The sequence below is a fragment of the Rhinolophus sinicus genome, linkage group LG07 (genome assembly GCF_036562045.2).
Source record: "Rhinolophus sinicus isolate RSC01 linkage group LG07, ASM3656204v1, whole genome shotgun sequence".
Taxonomy (NCBI): domain Eukaryota; kingdom Metazoa; phylum Chordata; class Mammalia; order Chiroptera; family Rhinolophidae; genus Rhinolophus; species Rhinolophus sinicus.
In genome coordinates, this window is record NC_133757.1 from 32,645,213 (window position 1) to 32,667,729 (window position 22,517).

Sequence of the window (22,517 nt, forward strand, 5' to 3'; positions counted from 1 at the left end):
CTAGTAATTCTTCCACTTAGTAGCAATACCATAAATTGGTTCATTTGGCGAGAAATCTACAACTTGTAACAAAGAGCTAAGAAATATAAGAAATAGTTGAACTTTTTATTCCAGCAATCCCCCTCTAACAATATACTTTGAAAACAAAAAAAGTAAACTACACAAAGATACAATAGTAGTTTATAAAATCAAAAAATGAAAATAACCCTAACACAGTACCCTAAGCAAAGCATGGTAGCTAGCCTGATGAAATATTACCCCCATAGCTTTAAAAATGACAAGTACCCACTGAGAGATAAAAATTTGTGAAAAAAGAACACAGAACAGTATGAAAACACTAATTACAAGTATGTAATTTTGTGCACATGGACATTAACAAACGGGAAGCTAATTTCAAATGACAAACATTTGAAATAGAATTAACTTTTTTCCTATTAAATTGTTTAAATTTAAGAATCATTTTGAAACCCTTTCAAGCCAGATATAGTAAGATTAGATTGTTAAAAAAAAATTTTTTTTAAAGGAACAAGGCACTCTAAACTTGAATTATTTAAATTTAAGCAAATTACAACCACAGAAAAATATCTTACCAAGTCACTGAAAAGGCTAGTAATACTCTACAATCTAAAGTACAATTTTTTAGTGTATTAGCTGAAGTATTATTCCCTTCAACAAATTCAATCAATATTTCTTCAAAGTAGTTGTTAATTCTGAAATAATGTATCTACTACTGTTCAAGTGTGCATCTGTGCAACCAAAAATTTTGGTTGCCCAACTAACTGATTTCAACGAGTATACCAAACAATTACCTTCTTCCTAGGTCTCTGGATGAATACGATAAGACTGATTTCCTGTTTCAGAACACTGCTGCTGTTAAAATACACATACACATTCTCTCTCTCTCTCTCTCTCTCTCTCTCTCTCTCTCGTTTTGCTCCCACTAAAAAAAAAACAAAAAAACCTAAGCTTGACTACCAATAACAATCAAAATATGGCTATAATTTACCTAACAACTTTCAAAAAGATTACCAGTTCAACATTAGACATATTTGTCAACATTATATACTTAACTGCGCCAAATGCTAACTGTAATTTTCTACAGCAAAATCATAATAAAGCACAGGAAAGATTGTAAGTTAAAATTATATTGATCCAGCATTACTATAAAGCACACAAGATTGTATCTTTATCCTGTAATCTTTACATTCAATGTTAGATTTATAGGTTACTTCTGTACTATCATTCAATTACAAAAACTGTGCTTTTATCACTTATTTTACAAGTGACTACCTAAAACACTAGGTTTTAACTAGTCTAATAGCTATGCAAAATGAAAAAAGGCATTAACTTTTACAGAAAAAAAGACATTCAAACAGTTAAGGTACAGAAGATGCCAAAGGGATGTGTCAGTAATTTGAGAACAAAAGCCTATTCATAATATTTAGTGCCAATTCACTCAATATTAGCAAACTGCATTCTAAAAAAAATGATTCCAAGATTTGCAATTGTATTGATCTTTTAGATGCAACCATGAACTAATTTCCTAATATTAAAAAACTATTACACACACAGGGTACTAAGAAAACAAAGTTCTAATACAACTGTGTCTCTGGCAAGTGGGTTCTCTTTTCCTGATTAAACCAAAACTACAAAAAATTTAACTTCTAACAATTAAATTTATATTTCCAAGAAAGCCATTAATTTGAACCATTTTAAAAAGAGAAAAGCTCCAAACATGTGTGCTACACTTACACTGCTTCATTTTGTATTTGGCTTTAACGTAATAAAACCAAGACTCTTTATTTTATATCTTAAACCAGGAAATCATTTGCCTAAGTGTAGTATTTTAATCTGGATAAGAACAATAAGAACTAGAAATACATGTGGATTTTAAAATATGAAGGTACACATAATGGCATTAATTACTTTACTGGTAAAATCATACTACTGATTTTATAATTGCCTTATCCTCATATTGCAAAATGACTCATATTCCCACTGAAGATATTTTAATCATTAGATCAACTTTATAATCACTTGAATAAGTGATTTATGAAGCAATCTGAAATTATATATACTAAAATACCAGTTAAAACTCGTATTTTAAAATTTAATAAGTAATTGTAAAATATTCTAACAGATGAAAACCTACATTACTTGGTTTGAACAGATTACACTTAATTTTAGTCAGCTACCTATAAACGTTTGTTTCTGGAGATACCATTTTAGTATAAATACAATTATTTCAACTGGGGGAAAAAAGCACAATTACTAAGCACGATTAGTTGTGGAATCTTCATATTCAAAGGAGAACATACTAAAATTCTTTGAAAATAATTAAGATGAAATGTAAAAGAAAAAAATTAATTAAGGAGTCAACTTTTTCAACCAGTAAACAAACTTAAAAAACAAAATTTAATATATAGAAAGACAAAAATACCAACAGTTAGATGGGAGGGAAAGAAATGAAAACAAGGAAAAGGAACTCTTAACACTTCACACCCTTTAAGTACTATAAAGCAAACAAAACAGGTAAAGACTTTTAAACTTTTAGTATTTGTATAAAAATCTCACCTACATATGTGCTTCACTTAATATAAGCAATATAATTTATGTACATATTATCCGTCTATCCAAAAAGGTCTAAAAGGCATCATTCTTTTCAGGGCCTACAGTTCAGGCCTGAACAAATTCTATAAACTGATGCTAGTAAAACAATCTACTCTCATCAGACATTAATTTGAAATTGGCAAGATGTTTCTCATACAAAAAGTAGAGGCCCCAGACACAAAGTTGCATTTGAAAACATAAATTCAAAATCACCTCTAGGCCGGCCTGTGGCTCAGGTGGTTAGAGCTCTATGCTCCTAACTCCGAAGGCTGCCAGTTCAATTCCCACATGGGCCAGTGGGTTCTCAACCACAAGGTTGCCGGTTCAACTCCTGGAGTCCCGCAAGGGATGGTGGGCTCTGCCCCCTGCAACTAAGACTGAACACGGCACCGTGAGCTGAGCTGCCGCAGAGCTCCCAGTTGGCTCAGTTGGTTGGAATGCATCCTCTCAAACACAAAGTTGCCGGTTCAACTCCTGTAAGGGATGGTGGGCTGTGCCCCGTGCAACTAGAAAACCGCAACTGGACCTGGAGCTGAGCTGCGCCCTCCACAACTAAGACTGAAAGGACAACAACTTGAAGCTGAACGGCACCCTCCACAACTAAGATTGAAAGGACAACAACTTGACTTGGAAAAAAGGCCTGGAAGTACACACTGTTGCCCAATAAAGTCCTGTTCCCCTTCCCCAATAAAATCTTAAAAAAAAGAAAAAAACACATCTAAACTGACATATTGTATCTGATTGTATTAATCATTTGGCATGAAAACAAACTTCTCAATAAAAAATGTCAATGTAATAAATAAAACAAAGTAGATTAAAATTTATCAGATCCTATTAAGCCAAATATATGATTTTAAAGACTCATGCAACTTGGCAAGACCAAGTGCTTGGGGGTAAAAAGAAATTAAGTTACAGAAACACCCTTTCTAGCGGCTGAAACTACAACAGCAAGATTTTAAATGGGGCAATTCATTTACTAACACACACACAAGAAATGAGTTATAAAAGAAGAAAAAAGAAAACCTGAAAAATATTTAAAGCAAATTTTTAAGGAATACTTACTAAATCAGTTACCTGATTTTTACAATAATGAATTCTGAAATATCAACTGTTAAGAAAACCAGTTTAAAAATATCAAAATCTTATATAACTTAATATCTCAAGTTAAAACATGTTTCCACTTAAATATCTAAACAATCTTGTAAATGACTAAAAGCCAGACTTTCATTACATAATCTTTCCTTCTCAACCAGTATCTTTGCATTTTGGTAAAAAATATAAACACTGGCAGAGCCGTTAAGTTTTATTTTTGTACAAGCTTAAAATTTTGATTAGTCTTTAAAAATCGTAATAGATAATTCCAAAAACAGAAGTGCCAGAATCACTTATATCACTAGATTATCTTAACTTTTTCCTATATTTAAGTAACAGATGGCAAGCCTTAGTTCTTGGACACTACACAATAATCACAATCTGTGTGACCTTTTCAGTATTAAAAAGAATCCAAAATAGCCTTAATAATTAGCACCTTAGCGCATTTAACAGTATTAGATATAATCTTAATCACATTGGACAGAATCTAGGTATGCAAAGTTGTATCATACTTTCAATGTACTAAATTATTTATTTTATATTGATTTCCTACAACTAGCCCATGAAAACTATTCAGATGTTAGGTTGTTTTGCTAGTTTTCAAAAAACATACATGTATACACTCCTACACAAAATATTTTTGCCTCGACGATGTTTTCATTAGCACCCAAGAAGGCATATACACCACACCTAGATCAAAATTTTCTTAAGAATTAAAACAACTTTACCTCATCTGGAAAAATGTTACTCTAACAATTTTATTTGAAAAAGAGAAGAATTTTTTTCTTCCGCAATAGTTTTTATTCTAACTACAATAATAAATTTCACTGAGAAAGAACTGTCAGTGAATAAGGTTAAAATTATTTCCCTTTTTTATAATATCTGACATTTAAAAAAAGCATCTGACATAAAGTAGCATGAAACTTTGACCACAAAAATTAGTATTAATCATAAATGCAAATACAGAGCAAACCTTCATCAAGTAATATCACTAATTACCGAGGCTACTATACAAATATAAACTATATCATTCAAAATATGCTCCAGATAACAGTAACATCAAAAGCTATATACCCTTTCTCATTAAACACAGGAAAGCAACAGGTTATAACTACTTTAGTATAAAATGATGTGGCAATTTATTCAAATTACTTCTATATCCACTTTAATTTCAACACAATATTCCTACAATAGCAAAAAGAAATTTGACAGATCAAAAGTGTTTAAATTTTATTTCATTTCATTTAAGTAAAATATGCTTAAAACTTTAAATATCTAATAGCTTCCTATAAGTAAGAAAAAAAACTTCAAAACTAAAACACTTAGCTATTTTTTTGTGTAACTGATTACAATTTTATGACTCAAAATCATGAAAACATTTCGTAATATTTAGGCCATCTTAAATACACTGCAAAGAAAAATCAGACAATAGCAGAAAAAAATATTAGCCAAATATTGGAAACAAGTTTAATGCATAACTTCAGGGGAAAAAACATTGTTGATGATTTCATCATTTAAAAGTCATTATTTTAGGGCCGGCCCGGTGGCTCAGGCGGTTAGAGCTCCATGCTCCTAACTCCGAAGGCTGCCGGTTCGATTCTCACATGGGCCAGTGGGCTCTCAACCTCAAGGTTGCCGGTTCAACTCCTGGAGTCCCACAAGGGATGGTGGCCCCCTGCACTTAGTTGCCCCCTGCAACTAAGACTGAACATGGCACCTTGAGCTGAGCTGCCACTGAGCTCCTGGATGGCTCAGTTGGTTGGAATGCATCCTCTCAACCACAAGGTTGCCGGTTCAACAACCTCAAGGGATGGTGGGCTGTGCCCACTGCAACTAGCAACTAGCAACGGCATCTGGACCTGGAGCTGAGCTGCGCCCTTCACAACTAAGGCTGAAAGGACAACAACTTGAAGCTGAACGGCACCCTCCACAACTAAGATTGAAAGGACAACAACTTGACTTGGGAAAAAGGACTGGAAGTACACACTGTTCCCCCAATAAAGTCCTGTTCCCTTTCCCCAATAAAATTAAAAAAAAAGAAAAAATCATTATTTTAGACAATTATGAAGCTGTGCTTTGGAAATTCTTCAAACACAAATCCCCCGCCCCCTTTAAGTTCAGAATAATAAATTACATGTTAAAACATACGCCTAGGAACAAAACTAGAAGCTAATATGGAAACATGAAGTTTCAGAGAAGTAGAACAATGGGTACTTTTTAAAATTTTCTTTAATTAATCATGTTTTTATTTTAAAAATTTCTTAAGTATAATAAGCAAGTGGAGTTTTTTATTCATAATAAAATAAACACCATAAGCCTTATTCAATTAAAGTACAGCAATAGATGTTATCTCTTTTTCTTAACAAATCTGAAGGTATCATGTGATTAGCAATCTCGGTTTTAAAATAGGTTATCAGTACCTCTGACTATCTCTTGTAATTTCAGAAAGAATCGTAACACAGTCAAAACTTAAATTTCATTAAGGATTTTAAAAATAGGCCTTGGCATTTTATTCTGCTTGTGCAAAGTGACAGGCAAAGTAAATCGTAAAATGAAGCAAACTGAAAAAAACATAACAAACAATCTATTCCTAGAACACTTTCGTAATTATGTTTGCCCTAAAAAAACAAAACAAAGCAAAAAAAAAAAAAAAAAAATCTGAATCCACTAAACTACTCCCTTGGCATCTTCTCATATCTGAACTAATCTGAGACTCCATCACAAACCTTTCTAAAAACTTCACATTAATGCAAGTTTTTAATTTAAATAAGTAAAGCACTTTAATTCAACAGGCTGACATAGCAATTTTAGGGTCTAGAAAAGAATGTAACACATGCATCATGCCTTAGTCAACCCTACTTTCTTTATTGGGAAAGATATGAGAAGTTTTTATAACTTGTCGAAATTTGCCATTTTCCATCAACACATTTAATTCCATCAAATCTGACTATAACAAAAGCAGCTTTAGAATAAAAAAGTAAAAGGTTAAGGAATGCATTAAACAACAAAAAACAAGTATACTGGGAGCAAAGTATCTCCCCTCTACATAATTAAAGGAAACAAGCTAAGGGTTATTTTAAAAACTACTGGCAATATAAAAAGTTAAAAAAAAAAAAAATACATGCTTTCTTTTCATAAAGCATACCCATCCTGTTAGAGCAGTTCTATGCAACATCCTTCTCAATAACTCATGCAGTGCATTACACTTACACGTTTGTTGAAAGCATCCTCAGACTTTTCTAGCAGAATTTGAAAGCAACAATTTCACAATCAGCCTAATAACACATGAGACTTCTTCAAATAAACCTTTTTTGTTACCAGGGATATCCTTTGTGGACAAAGTATTTATTATAAAGAATACTGGCCTAGCAACAGTCAGAAAACCTAGATATTAAAAGCCTAGCTCCATCATTTATTGGCAATTTGATCTTAAATACCACAACCTAAGGGCAAAGGTACTGACTTTTATTGCGTATTATACTTATTATCTACCAGATACTTTATACCTCTAAACCAGGGTTTCTCAACCACAGCAGTAATGGCAATTTGGGACAGATATTTCTTTATTGTGGGAGGGGCTGGCCTGTGCATTGTAAGATGTTGAGCAGCAGCCCTGGCTTCTACCCACTAGATGCCAATAGCATCCCTACCCGCTTGATTCCCCAGCTACGACGATCAAAAATGTCAAGACATTGTCAAATGCCCAGGCAAGGTGGGAGGGGATCACCTCCAGTTGGCAACAAATCCAAAAACATCTAAACTATTCTTCTAACAAACCAGAAAAAACCACCTACAAGCTAAGGATTTTTACTATGTTAGAGATGTGAAAACTAGGGTTCAGAAAGGTTAAGTGGTACATCTTTTATTACATAACTGATAAAGTGACTGAGCAAGAATTTAAGCTCGACTTTAGGCCTAGCTGATTCCCAAATCTAGTTTTCTTCCATTCCACTATATTGCCTTTCTAAACTCAATGCCTTGTCTACAAAATCAGGGTAACATTTGCCATGCTGAACTATTTAGGGTTTACAGATCAAATCAGAAAATATATGTATAAATTCTACTAACCTAAAAGAGCTAACACATTGAGGATTTGCTTGATGGGAGACACTGTACTACAACGGTTCACCAAGTGGGATCACCGACCATCAGCATCACCTGGGAACTTGTTAGAAACACAAATTCTCAGGTCCCAATCCAGACCTAATGATCAGAAACTCTGTAGGTGGGGCACGTAATCTATGGTCTAACAAGCCCTGCAGGTTATTCTGTAACCCCTAAAGGTTGAGAACCACTGATGTAACATAATCTGAGAAATACTGCACCAGGTGCCCCAAAACCCTGCATCCTTCTTTGGACTCAATCTTCTACCAGCTTTCAACAAGCAACTGACTCTATTGGACCTATGATCCCTATACCACCAAAAAAAAAAAGAAAAAAAAGTAATGCTTGCCCTAACTCTTAGGTTGTATCTTTTCTTCTTTGCCAAATCAAATAAGCTAATGATTAAGAAAAGGCTTTGATAATAAATATTTATATATATTTATATATATATATATATATATATATATATATATTAAATACAAGACACTGTTAGATACACGCTAGCTAATTCTATTACATTTAAAAAGAAAAAAAATCCTTCTGACCCAAGTCATTTTTTCATATTTCATAAAATAAAAATGTTAAATAAATTTTACAACATGGCTAAATTAAGTCTGGAAAAGCACTGTTTTCACTTATGAAGGAAAAACAAAACAGAAAAGCCAAGGCATCATCCCATTTTACCTCTGAAAAACTGAAAGTAATTCATAAATACAAATTTTAAAAATAAATACCTAAAATCACCCTTAGTAACATCCCCCAAACTTCATTTTAAAAGTAAAAAAAAAGTTTTCAATTCTATTTATTTGATCTCCAATCAGTTCAGAATAACCAGTCTCACTAATTCATGAGGAAATGAATTTTAAATGAAAAAAGTTGCATACATTTTAAAGCAGTTGTTTGCAACTTTGATCATGTATGCTATATTTATAAATCACTTTAAGAATACATCTGATTTGAAGAATACCTAATTCAAATCACAATGCCTTAAATAATCACATCTTCTTTAAAAGATCAGAAATATTAAACATATAAAAATAGCAGAGTGCAATCCTTGCAACTATTACTAAAGAGAACCGTATCATATTTTAGCCTGAAAATCTACAAAAATCAAAGGAACCAAAATTGAAAATTATTCTGAAGGGCTTTAACAATAATAAATGAACTCTTTGGGTAGTGATATAAAGCAAAACATAAGTACCTGTAGCATTTAGAGAGAGGGAGAGGGAGGGAAGGAGGAGGGAGCGGGGGAGGGAGAAGGAGAGGGGGAGGAAGGAGAGGGGGAGGGAGAGGGACAGGGGGAGGGAGGGGGGAGAGAGAGAGACAGAGAGAGAGAGAGAGAGAGAGTTTCAGACAACTCAATTTGCCCAGAAGATGTCAAAATGCACAGTTCAATTCTACAACCTAGACATGGATCAAAATATAGCCAGTTTTTACATCATAACAAAATATTCAAAAATCACATAATCAGATGTCACATATGTAATTAGACAGGGCACCGTTCATTCCACAATGCTAAACAAATAAAAAAACCTCACTGGAAATCAAGTGCTTCACTATTGAGGGTACTATGACACAGCTGGGAAACCAGCACAGGCAAAGGAAAAAAAAAAAAAGAGACTGACCCCTATACACTCGTAATAGTCTTTACTAAGCAGGTCTCCATCCTTCTCCATACCTTGTAAGAATAAATGAAGAAGAAAAATCCTTTAGCTCCTTCTTCCCATTTCTAGGGCTTAAAATTGTATTGAGAATCTTGATTAAATGTGAAAATGAGACACAATAATACAACAGTTTAACACTAAAATTAAATTCCTATATTAATGCACTACCAGATTACATTAAGTGTAAATTGTATTGTAATAAATGTAACTGACATTTAAAGTTGCATGACTCCTCCAAAATCTGAACTTGGAAAGAAATGCTAAGAAATATACCTTTTGATAAAAAGTTTACATAACTCTTATATCATACATTAAACGTTTTCTTTCATTTGAGGCAGAGATTACTCTTCGTGACTAAAAATACATATTTAAGTTGACCTATCTTCAACACTAAGAAACATTTAATATTGTAACAAATTTTTATTCTAAAACTTCAATTTTAGTATGCCATAATAGGAAGTTTTCACCTTCCCTTAGTATTTTAAAGCAAATACTTTTTGATTAACATGATTAACTTCTTTGGTCAACAGTATGAGTAAGCAGAGCTTTACATTCTATTAGTGATTAAACAGCAAAATCACAGACTTTTTATACTCAGAGCTTCTAAAGGAATACCCCTAGTTTAAAAAATACTCAGAGCTTGAACCAATTAAAATTCTAACATACCAAAAATTGAGGAAACTCAGTCATAATCACTACTCTTCCTACAAATGAAAATACAAATAACTTCTCATACATGGGTACTCTGAAATCATAATTTTTAAGAGAAGCAGTTACCATTTAAATAGCATTTACAAAGTGACAGGTACTATGCTAACTGAATTACTTGTATTATGTCATTTATTTTTCAAGAAAAACTTTATTTGGGTAGCTACTATTATCTCCATTTTACAGATAAAAATAAATTAAGAGGGTTAATTAACCTCTTCAAAGTCATCCAACTACTAAGGGGCAGAGCCAGAATTCCAACACAGGCAGTCTGGCTCCAGAGCTTACCCTGCCATCCTAAAATCTAAAATGAAACAGTGTATACACAATGTGTAGATAAAACAAATACCCAATATATTAATGTAATTTAAAACAGAATTAACCTTATTTGAAAATTCTAATATCCACCAACGTATCCTCTTCGTTAGAGAGAAAAAAAAATGTTCCTTTTTAAGAAATATTATGGTAGTTAGCTTTGTATTTATTTACACACATTATTTATAACCACTGTGTTTGAATGTTCTGTGTATTCAGTCTTCTTTTCCACACTATGTACAGACAGGTTAAGAATATCCTTTTGCCGGCAGGTGCGGCCACAGTATTCACCTGCTGATATTCTCAACACTATCAACAAGTGTATACCTAACAACCTGAAGATGTCCACTCAGCTCTTTAATGCCAACTGTTGTAAATGAAGACAACCTGCCTTAACTACACTTGAACTAAAGTAAAATTTCCCATCCAAAATTAATTCATACCTAAATTATGTTTATTCTTCTTAGATTCATATTTTTCCAACAGCCTTTTTATTTCCAGAGCAAATTATTTTAAAAGACCCAAATTGCTAATACCTTTTCTGTAACCAATGAAAAATAAATTTGAAAAATTAGGGGATAGGTGAATACAGTCAAATCCAATATACTAATTTCACTTTTCCTGACAAATGAAGAGTATTTTATGTTAGTAAGTGCATACATTCAACACTTACAAGGACTCATTATTCACAGACCAAAACATTCTGACCACCTAGCAAAGAATGTATGTAGCAGTAATGTGGCCTATGTAAAAGAATTAAGGATACCAGGTTGCTCAACAAATCCTTACTAACTTAAGGTTATTCAGTCTAACCTCAACATTACTGATGCCTCTGATAGCAACTGCACTAATTTCAAAGATACCAGATAAAAAGCAATTGTGAAACAGAAGTGAATATTTACTGAAATCATTATTGACCCCAATCTCACAAGATGATACAAATGTCTTAAGTCACTATCCTTAGAACAAATCCTAACACCTTTTCTTATTGAATTCAGGCCACAAAAGAATTCTCCAATACTGACTTTGCTTAAAATCAAATTTATCTAACAGAAAAACAGAGAGAGAGAAGAAAAGATAAGAATGAAGGTTGTATGAAATAGAAATAAAAATTCAGAACTAATGGTCTCTATAGGAAAAAATATACCAAATAAATTTCTTATACATATCTTCTGGAAGCTAAATCCTTATAGTACAGCCAAGGCCTAACATTTTAAGTAATTGAAAACCTGTCATATGCATGCACACTTCTAAATTTCTCTTTACAAACTCCAACTTCACGTACGACATTAATATGAAAACATTTCCTATACTTTTGTTTTACTAAAAAAGCCGAGGTAAAAATTTTAAAATAGAATGTTTACTGAGTGTGAATTAATGTTGAAACTTTATGAATTGATTTTCCCATAACAAATACTCCTGCATCACAAGTCACTGAAGTGATTACTTAAGTGTCTTGAAAATTATTAAAAAGTATTAAGCTATCACCAAATAAACAAATACCAAATTTCAAAATGAGAACACTTGAAAATAAGAACTGAAGATTTCACTTCCAAAAAAGTAAGGAATTTTGTATCATTAAGAGATTTGTATATTGTAGGTGGTTATTGAAAAAAGCAGATACACTGTTCCACATAAAAATTAAAATAACTCACCAGCTACCTTTCTCCTATTGTTAAAATTCTAAAAATAATACACACAAATGCAACTTTCTCTACTTTCTTTCTAAAACTAAATTTACAATTAAGATAGTTATATCTCACATATTTTATGTCGTTTTTTCATTTAGTATTTTAGTATATTATAAGCAATGTAAATCTGCACTGATGATTGTACTACTATGCAAACATTTACAAAGGACAGCAATAAAATCCCTTTTTCCTTATAGTAAGAGTCATATAAACTATAAATTACTCTCCTTTCAGATGGGTTTAGTCTAGAGTAAGCTTTATAAAAATGAAGTTTGTAAATTATCATATAGCATTTAGGTGGGCCAGTCATGTTGTTCAGGGAAGAAATACAACTTAGCAGATACGTAACAGTGTAAAATAAAAATTGCAAATAGAATTAAAAAAAAAAACACTTGAAAATATAGTTATTTCAGTAATCACTAATCTTAAAAGATAATACAGTTAATTTCAGTAGTCACTGTACTCTTTACAAGTTAAAAATATTCCCTATGAAGGTTAATATTTGAAGACATAAACTTATCAAATGATAAAAATACAACAGAAGCCTAAAGTTTCCATGACACTAAATAGTGTCTAAAGACACTAAATATTTTATAGCCTCATGTTCAGCACTACTTTCCAGACTAACATTAAGAATAAAACCCTAGCAACAAATTATTTTTAGAATAATTCAATTTTGCAAAAATCTTTTACAACGGAATTATAGTCTTCAATTTTCCTTTGAGAAATCACAGATGAAAATACTCCAGTCACTACTTTCATAAAGGAAATTAACTTTTCAACAGGCTAACTATTGAAATAGATCCTACAACCTGCCAGAGAGTCTTCAATGGACATTTTAATCCCCACCCCCACCCCCCACAATAAACACAAAACACTAGGGGAAACCAAGCAAACCAAAGTGCTTTGGTGTATCAAAATTATTGGAAGTGTGAAAAAGCAAGTCCTTCACTGACTTTTTCCTAAGTGATTTTTTTTTCTTATCAACATTTGGCTCAATAAAACCACAACTCTAGGAATTAAGTGTTATTACTCATCTGATGCAATATTTGATACTGCTTTCTACGCATACCATAACGAAAAATACAGTTTTAGAGAAAGTTTTAAGTCACATAAATTTCACACATAGAGGTACACATACTCTGAAATGAAGGGAGAAATGGCCAACCACTTACTTCACTACTCACATATGAGAAGAACCTGACAGAATAATTTTAGTCTTATAACCCGGATAATTTTAAATCAAATGGATAAAGTAAAAATAGCATGCATATACTTTGATTACTAAAACAATCTGTCTACCAAACAGCATTCTAGAAATTTTTTTGAATTGGGGCTTTTAAAAAAAAGTTAAATAAGCATTTAATTAATTTGTCCTTATACATCTAGATGACTGTCAATTCACACCAGTAGTACACTATTTTTGCAATGTTACAAATCAGAAGAGTTTTTACCTAATATCTTCTAGGCAAGCGGGTCAAGTTCAGCCTTAGCAAAGTTTTCAATTAATGCAATCTCCCCAAAAATTTCCAATTCTTTTTTCAGTATTATTTTTAACTTAGAAAACTGTTACATTTTGTACGTTGTAAAGCTATTTCTTCAGTAACTTTTATCATCATTTTAAAACAAAAACTCAGGTAACAGTAGCTGTGCACATTTATTTATGTGCACCTACATAATCCAAAGGAATAAAACCTCTTCAGATATAAAGTTTTCTTAAAACAAACAAACAAAGAAACCTCCCCCATAATTTTTAGGACATATACACGTATCACCTTTAAGCAAAATGTTTACTGATATTTGCTAAGAAATAATTTTTACTAAGAATATTAATACTTCTGCAATTACATAATTTCAACTAAATATTGTCCATTGCTACAATTCACACCACCAAATTTGAGGCCTTAATAAAGTGCTCCAGTCACCTCAGATCAATAACTTAATTCTGTTTTTCATGCCTTATACACTGACCTACCAATAATTCAATTCCTGTGATACTTCCAATTCTACAAAAAGGAGAGCTCTCCATCCTTGATTAAAACCAGTTTATTATATCTGAAACTACAAGGACTAACGCCTTTCAATAACCACTACCTTTTGAAGTACAAAGGCCTAACTTTTAGACAACCAAAACTGTACAGTTAAAATTTCTGGGGTTTCTATCTTATTCAACAAGCTGACTCAGTAAATTTAACACTATGGAAAAAAAGCTAACACACCTACAATCTGAAGCTGGAGTAATCCACTCTTGCCAGCATTTCTGGTTATTAGCAGGTAAATCATAGTTGACATTCTACACAACTCGGAGTAGACTTAAGGGAAACCCAAAGGTGTCAGAGGACCTGAAGTCTACAAAAGGTGAGTAGCAGTTCTGGCATCACAATACTTAAATTTCAAGTGAGAACTGAAATTTAATCTCTGCAATCACCATTTGTTACAGTCTCTTGAACCTACACAACATTATCATTGGGATCAAAAACCACTCAATCTCCATTCTATTACGTGTGACGAGCACTGAATATAAAATACTACTTGAACTGCAAATTTCATACCTTATGCTACATCACCCCATCAAGAGAGAAAAAGGCAAATTTAACAAAGATGTAATAAAAGCGCCTTATGAGGTATGACACTACTGATGTGAAACGACAAAACTCCTAAATACAGGTCAAAGTTGTAATTAACTTAGTTTAAACATACAAACCCTACTTTTGTCCTCCAATGAGCACCATATATGCTAAAAATGAGTCTGCTTCTAAAATTATGCAAATCAGCTCCCAAGTCACATTTTAAGAGTCTATCAATGCAACCCAGAAAACTAAGAACAATCACTGCAAGATTCTGATGCAATATGCGTACGTGCAACACTAATTTTCATTTTAATCTGATCTATACCCTTGATCTAGGGCCTAAAGCCAAGATTTAATCGAGATATGCTCAACCTCAAAGCGTCTATTTTTCTGCTCATTTAGTAGACCGGATTACCGAGCTCACTAATCCACTAACAGCGTACTGTATTCTGTATTAACGGACAATAGCCCTTAGGAAGAGACCCCATACATAGGCTAAGAAACCAATCGGTGCTTTGACACTTGCAACCAGGCAAGAGCTCCGTCTAGCAGAACACACCCTCCGTTCAATGCATTCAAAAGAGGCACAAAATGTACATAAGCTAGAAACTCGACCAGGGTTATATGTTATAGTCACCCAGACTATGGAAAATTTTTCGCATCTGTCTACTCCCACGTTCTAAGAGAGAGTGACAGAAAGGCAGAGGAGCAGCCGCAGAAATGGATACAGGTCAAGTCTAAGTCGAATCCATCCTCTTGATATCTCCTTTTGTTTCTGCTAACGATCTCTTTGATGATGGCTGTCATGTCTGGGAGCCTGTGGCTGAAGAAAAAGGAGGAGAGAGATGGCAGAAGCTGCTGGTGGCGGGGCTTCTTCTGCAGGATGGAAATGGCTTTGGACTTGGCGGTAGCTGATGCCCCTCGCTCTGCTGCCGCTTGGCTCTGGACCGCAGCCGGGTAATGGCTGCTGCGGCGGCTGCTAGATGGTTGCAGCGACTGGGCCTGCTTCTCCTCAACAGCCAGAGGCCTGGCAGCGGCGGCAGCGGAATGGGGAGAAGATGAATAATCCTCGGAACGGCTGCCTCCTCCAGCGGCCTCCGGAGCCCGGGCCAGGGGGGGTGCGGCGGCGGCGGAGGGGAGGTTTAAAACCGGCCCGGGTCCCTGGATGTGCCGCCGCCGCCGCCGCCGTGTTGGAGGCAGTAGAAGGGGAGAGACCAACTCTCCGGCTTTCCCAGCCCTGGAAATGGTGACAGGCGACTCCGACTCCCTCCCCGGAGCTGTAGTCGCCGCGGCCGCCGCCGCCGCTTCTCCCCCCCGCTCCAGGAGCGGGAGGTGCCGCCGCCGCGCTTCAGCCGGCTCCCGCCCGAGCCCACGGCTTCCACCTTCCCTTTCAGAAGCCGAGGAAGAAGCTGCTGCACGGTTAGAAAAGAAGACGAAGACAAGGCAAGGAACGCCGCCGCTGCCGCCGCCGCCGGCCGGCCGGCTCCGCGAGGGCGCTGCCCCCGCGGCTGCTCACGGGCGCTGAGAGGGGCTCTGGGCCGCGGCCGCCGCCGTCTCTCATCTCCCTCGCCTGAGCTCGGCCTCGCCTCACAGCGGCTCAACTCTCAAACTTCCATCATGGCTGCAGCTTCCGAGAGGAGAGAACTGAGCGCAACCGCGTCCCGGCGTCCGAACGTGTATCCTGCCGCAGTGCACAAAGAGTTCCGCCACATCACCGTCCGCCGGCCTGCCCGCCCCCTCCGCCGACGCGCGGGGAGCCCGAGTGCCTCGGGAGTCCGTGGGGAGGCGGGAGGCAGGCGCGATCGCGCCGGGGGAGGGAAGGACGGCGTAGGGCAGGGGGAGCGGGGAGGGGGCAGGAGCGGCAGCTCCGCGTAAGAGCTCCGAGCCCCCAACCTGCAGGCGCCACTGAGCATGCCCAGTGTGACTGCCCAGGGCTCGCTCGGGCACGTTCCGAGGCGCTCGCCAGTAGCAGCAGTTGCCTTGGCTGCTTCTTCATCAACGCAGGACGGGGGGACTAGCTAATCCTTGATTTGTGCCCAGAAACCCAGCCAGAGGCAGGGTAGGCTGTTGTGGGGGGAGGGGTGGGCTGAAGGTGAAAGCTGAAGCGGGTGCATTGAGCCGGTGTCACTGACTCGAGTCTGAGGTTACCTGTGTACAGGTGCAAAGGAGCGGGTGACAGTGCTGGTCAGTGTACAGGGAAACGCAGGAACGGTCCCTGCAGCGATGACACCCCCTCCGCTTGCCTGCGCCCCCAGATTTCCCCGACACGGCCTGCAGGCAGCCTCTCTGTCCTTTTACACCGGTGTTGGATCACTGTCGTTCGCAGGGATTTGACTGCAGCAGCCTTTCCGAGAAAACCCATCTCCATTCCCCTCCTCCCCCGCCCCCGTGTTCTCAAGGTGTCATTCTCCGCACAAAGAACAACCCCCTATTGTGTCTCCAGTGTGTATCACCTCATCCGGCTCTCTTTCACCGCCCCACCTCCCGCTTCCAAGGCGAGTCGGCTCGTTTGCCCTAAAAGTGAGCTCCCGGCCAAGCACGTTGAGTGTGAGCGCATCGCCCCTGAATTTCTAGGTCCCAAAAGACAACTGTCCAGGCGGACTGAAAGCGGATCCCCAGGTGGGCTGCACCGTGCATCGCCCCCTGGAGGGCTGAGCACTTCCCCCCCCTCGGGGTTCCAGTACGATTCACCGCGTCGAACTCAAGCTCGGGCCTCCGAGGCTACCTCGCCCCGCCCCTTTTGGGCCGCTGTGAAAACCCGGACGGGATCGCCCCAGGGCCAGGTTCCGTGCTCCCCAAGCCGGGTTGTGCACGCTGGAGGCCGGGGTTGCTGGCCCAAGTGTGAAGTACCGGTCGATAGGAAGCTGCAGCCCCTGCGAGTAGGCGGGGCCAGAGAGACAGAGGAGGGTTCAAAAGGAGGTGGAGGGATACACGGCCACAGTCGGAACTACTTTCAGGAGGAGGTCACGTGTGTTCCTAGTCGGGGAACTTTCCAAATTCCCACTCCCCTATGATAGCTGCACAAGGCGAGTGGTTCGCTTATTTCGCCCGGGATGCTCCCGCCTTGTTCGGACAAGGGACCCCAGAGCCTACAGGGTCGCGGCGGAAACAGTGACTCAGGCGAGCCACCCACCGGAGCGCTGTCGGGGCTGACGCCTGGGAGTTGGTTACACAAGCACCCACATCCAAGCACGTGCCCCCGCCTCCCGCACCAGTGGCTGCCGCCGCTGATTCTTGCAGACCACAGAGCGAGAGTTCCCAAGTTGGTCCCACTCTCCGCTTGCTACCCACAGAACAAATTAAACGGCCGAGACCTGAGACTCCTAGCTCTGAGTCGGCTACAACTGCGCGTTCCCAACCGTGGGAGAAGGGGCTGGGCCACCGGGGGTCCGGTGCCTCTCCCGTGCTAGTGCCCGATGCTCCCTAGGGCGAACCTTTTCCTTAGTGCCTTGCTCGCGGGGCAAAAGGGTATCTCCTGCTGCAGCCCGCTGCTTGGATTCAACGATGTTGCAACAAACTTCCAGTCACTACCCTTGAGCTGATGAGCTGGTGAGCGCGCCCCACCTACTGTAAACTCAGCCAAGTGACTTATCTAGTCGGAGAACCTAGTCAATGGCCGTCAGCCCAGAATAAACCTGTCAAATCTGGTTACAGCGTCGATTTAGTTGACCTATCTCGGTAAGAGAGCTGGTTCAGAAATGCTGAGAACTGGAGCGCATTTATCCCGACGTTGATCAGCTGCAAAGCGAGTTGATGCCCATTTTCTCTAAGCACCTTCTGCTTAGAGAAAATGGGCCCCAATCTAGGAATTTCTTCCTTTTCTTTCCCCCTGGGAAGTAGAACTCAAGGAGACAGACAATTGGAGTCCAAAAGTATCTGAGTTGAGATCTAGGCTGAGGCACTGGTTCTTTTTTTCCTTAGATCTGGAAGAGTAGGGATCAATTTGCATGTGTGTTGCAGTAATTGAGAATAGGTGCTTGGGAAAGTCTGAAGACGATTTTATTCAATTTATGAGACAGAAGATTGTATGAGCACATCATAGCTGCATGCAGCCCCTGAAGACTAGAAACCCCAAGAGACCTAGCTTAGAAGCCACAGGCCATTACCTAATTCCAAAACTACTAATTAAACCAGGGATATTTAAAGTGTTCTTAGAGATCTCTGAGTCTCCATAAAACTTGGTATTTATATACAACATTCTTTCACAATAACTCTGCAAGAGTTAGCAACCTGCTGAACCTTCAATGTTGATATTTATTGGAAGCTGATTTTGTGTATGGTCCTGGTCAGCTTGAGGGAGGTAAGGGCCACAGTGGAAAATTAAATGGAGAGCAATTTGGAAAGAGGAGGAGAAAGGCGTACTCCTACTTTGGTTTCCAAAGATGAAAATCCTGTCCACACAGCCTAGTGTGAGCTAGAGATTTCTTTATTTTACAAATAACCAAGGACAAGGAGTCCCTGATTTCCAGGTGCATGGTCAGAACCTGAGCTGTGCTCAATTGAATATCAACTACTACTTGTTGGGAATAGGCAAAGTAAAGATGAAGTCAAATGAAGGGAAATAATAGATTGAGGAGGGATAAAATGTCCTATGTTTGTTTCTGGGTGGCTGAGCTTGTCCCCAGAGTCCCTGTTATAAGAATACCCTTCTTTGCCCCTCCCCTGGAGCCTACCTGAGGTGAGGATTACTCTTCCATCATCTGAGAAGTTCTGAAATCCACTTCCTGGGAAGAAAATGGGTTCACGTATACCCTGTTGATGTTAGGCGTGAGGAAGGATCCTTTCCAATTCCCATGGCACAGAGTTATTTTGGAGCAAAGAGGATGGGTGCATCACCAGCACTAAAGTGCTGGAATATGAGACTGGCCCACAAACACCTCCCATCAGCTGAAGAAAGAAAACGGGAGATAGTTTTGCTGCTTCCCGAAATATCATGCCCCTCTATTTTTCTCTAGTGATGAATGAGGGGATCAGCAATGTTGGCAGATATTTGGCCAGCCTGACAGCAATATCAGGTGATTATTAGGAGCTGCTGAATAAAAATCTCCTCTCTTTCCCAGGGTCAAGTAGGTTCCTGAAGAAAATACTAAAGTATCCTTTTTCGTTTTTCTTCACTTTTTCCTTCTACGCAAGAAATCTCCTTACCCAAGTGGTAGAGCTTAAACCTCTAAGTAGCTGAACCCATCTAATGTACAGAAAGATTTGTGGTTTGTTTGTTTTTTTAAATAATTTTTTCAAGTTCAAAGGCAAATATCTGCTTGGCTGTGCATATAATACAATACACGTTGGTTTCCAAGCACTTCAGTTCTTTACCTGTCTGGATTCAGAACGCCGTAGGGAGAAACAAAAGCTTGTAACAAAGGGAGAATTATATAAAGCTTCTGGGAGGCTAACTATATAGAACAGTGAACATGACAAACCAGCTTTAATTATCTGTTTCTAACAACTGATTCCCAAACTGTATTGTTATTATACTCAAAGAATGTCCAAAGAAAATGCATTTGTTACTTTTTTTGATAAGTGAAATGATCAGCAACCTGATGTGGGTGATATAAATAGCTGATGTGATCTTTGTAGGTTCTGCTGCTAACATGTCTTTTGCTGAACACTCTGCACACTACAGTGCCTTTCTCATCTCCCACACATTGACCTTTCAAATAGAGATCTAAGTCAATGGTTTTCATCTTTAAGCCATCGTCTCTATTTTTAATCTGTATAAGCACTGTTTTCTTAATAATACAGAATAGAAAAATGTAACAATTATAGGTTTGACTTTAAACCACCCCATTCTTCTAATTGTCCTTTATTTCACTTATCCTAATTTATCCTAATTATAATAAATATTGCTGTTCTTTTGAATAAAGATATTTTGTCCAAGACATTTCCCCAGAAGGCACTGCTATGGATCATGTAAGTAACTATAATCAAAAAGTTTCCATTATTATCTATGAGCTCTTCCTAAATCTCCATTATTATCTATGAGTGTCCTAAATCTCTCCTGGAGCTATTTCAGATGGTACCTATGTCTCCTTTCACATCTCAGTAGAGAGGTGTGCTGTATGAACTTATAACTCAGAAATAAAAGTTGGGCTGGGTGCTTCTGGGAGAACCACAGAGCAGACCAGGCACTTATTGTGTCCAAGTGGCATTCAGAAATTGTGTCTCGGACTAGAAGGTGATAGAAAAGAAGACCTAATATGAGAAGACAGTTTTGCCTGTTTTAGTCTCCAACCTAATTGACTATTGGATATTCTACTTTGATCCCCTTAATACTGACTCTAAATCTAGCCCTATAGAACACATATTTTGCTTTTTAGCTCTTCCAGTAATAGAAAAATATAATAATTTTTATATACCAGCAGATATTGGGGCACTTACCAGGTGCTTTGCAGAGTAAGCCTCATTTGTCTATGTATAGGAAGAACACTAAAAAGGAGTTAAGATTGACCATTGCCTCACTCCTATAAATTTTTCTCTTCACAACATCCTCTGGCTTCTGAGATATCCCGTTTTCAAAAAACAAACAGTAACTTTTTGAGAAAGAAAATGCAATGGACAGACTCCATTTAAAGTATCTTCTTTTGTCTGTCTTCTTGATGGCATGAGGTCTTGTCTCCAGTTACTTAATGATTCATTCAACAAATATTTGGGTGTCTATTATGTGCCAGTACTATGTTAAACTCTGTGAACAGAACAAGGACTGTGGCATATGAGGTCCAGCTCTTATGAAATTTAGTCTCTTTGAAAACTTTGCTACTTTGTCTGACCCTTGCAACCTCTTCACAGCCTATGGAGTAGAGTTAAAGAATAGAAAATACCCTGAAGCTTGATAACTGTTTCAATTATCTATTGCTGCATAACAAATCACCATAAACGTAGCGACTTAAAAGAACAACCATCATTTATTTTCTCACAATTCTTCAATTTGGGAAGGACACAGTTGGATAGTTCTTCTGCTCTCCCATGATGTCACTGGGGTCAAACATGTGATTGCATTCAGCTGTGAGTTTGGCTGGGGCTGGAATGTCCCAGTGGCTTCACCCACATGTCTAGCACCTCGGCTAGGGGAAATGAAATGGCTGGGGGCCTCCCTCTCTTCATGTGATTGATTGCTTATCATTCAGGGGGTCCAGTACAAGCTTCTTTACACGGTGACTGGATCCTAAGAGGAAGAAGGTGAAAACTACAAGGTCTCTTAAAGCCAGGGTTTAGAACTTCCAGAATATCACTTTCATTGTGTTCTCTTGGCCAAAGAAAGTCATAAGGCCAACCCAGATCCGAGGGGAGAGGAAAGAGACTCTACTTCTTAATGGGAGGAGTGGCTGTGACAGGAATTATTAGCAGTCATATTTGGAAACACTCTATCAAATCCACCCTCTGGCAACAAAAATTCACACATACACACCCACACACAGACATGCAAAATACACTCACTTCCTCCCCCCAAATTATCATTCTGGATAGCCTTGGCTCTAAAATCCCGAATCTAGTCACATACACGAGGCCCAGATGTGGATGAGGCATTTCAGATGCTGCTCCTCTTTATCTGGAGACCTGTGAACTAAAACGACAAGCTACATACACAACATACAACGCTGAAACAGGGATAGGATCACTGCAATAGACACTTCTGTTTAAAGGCGGGGGCAGGGAGGGGGCAATGGAAGGCACATAGTACTCACCAGTCCGTAGCATTCTGAAAGCCAGCCAAGCTCTGTCATCCTGACTCTAAGGATCTGGTTCTCCATGAGGGCCTGGTTGTT

General features: G+C 38.1%; 1 protein-coding gene across 2 annotated transcripts in view; it reads right to left on the minus strand.

The window, feature by feature from the left end:
* PTEN (phosphatase and tensin homolog) overlaps positions 1-16,444 on the minus strand; it is an 84,339-nt gene extending 67,895 nt beyond the window's left edge. The window contains exon 1 of one of the 2 annotated variants that reach the window (XM_019738851.2): positions 15,483-16,444. In XM_019738851.2, coding sequence (XP_019594410.1) covers positions 15,483-15,561 — 79 coding nt within the window. In that variant the 5' untranslated portion in view covers positions 15,562-16,444. The remainder of the gene's footprint in view (positions 1-15,482) is intronic. The other variant, XM_019738842.2, reaches the window with a different exon arrangement.
* Positions 16,445-22,517: the final 6,073 nt, after the last annotated feature.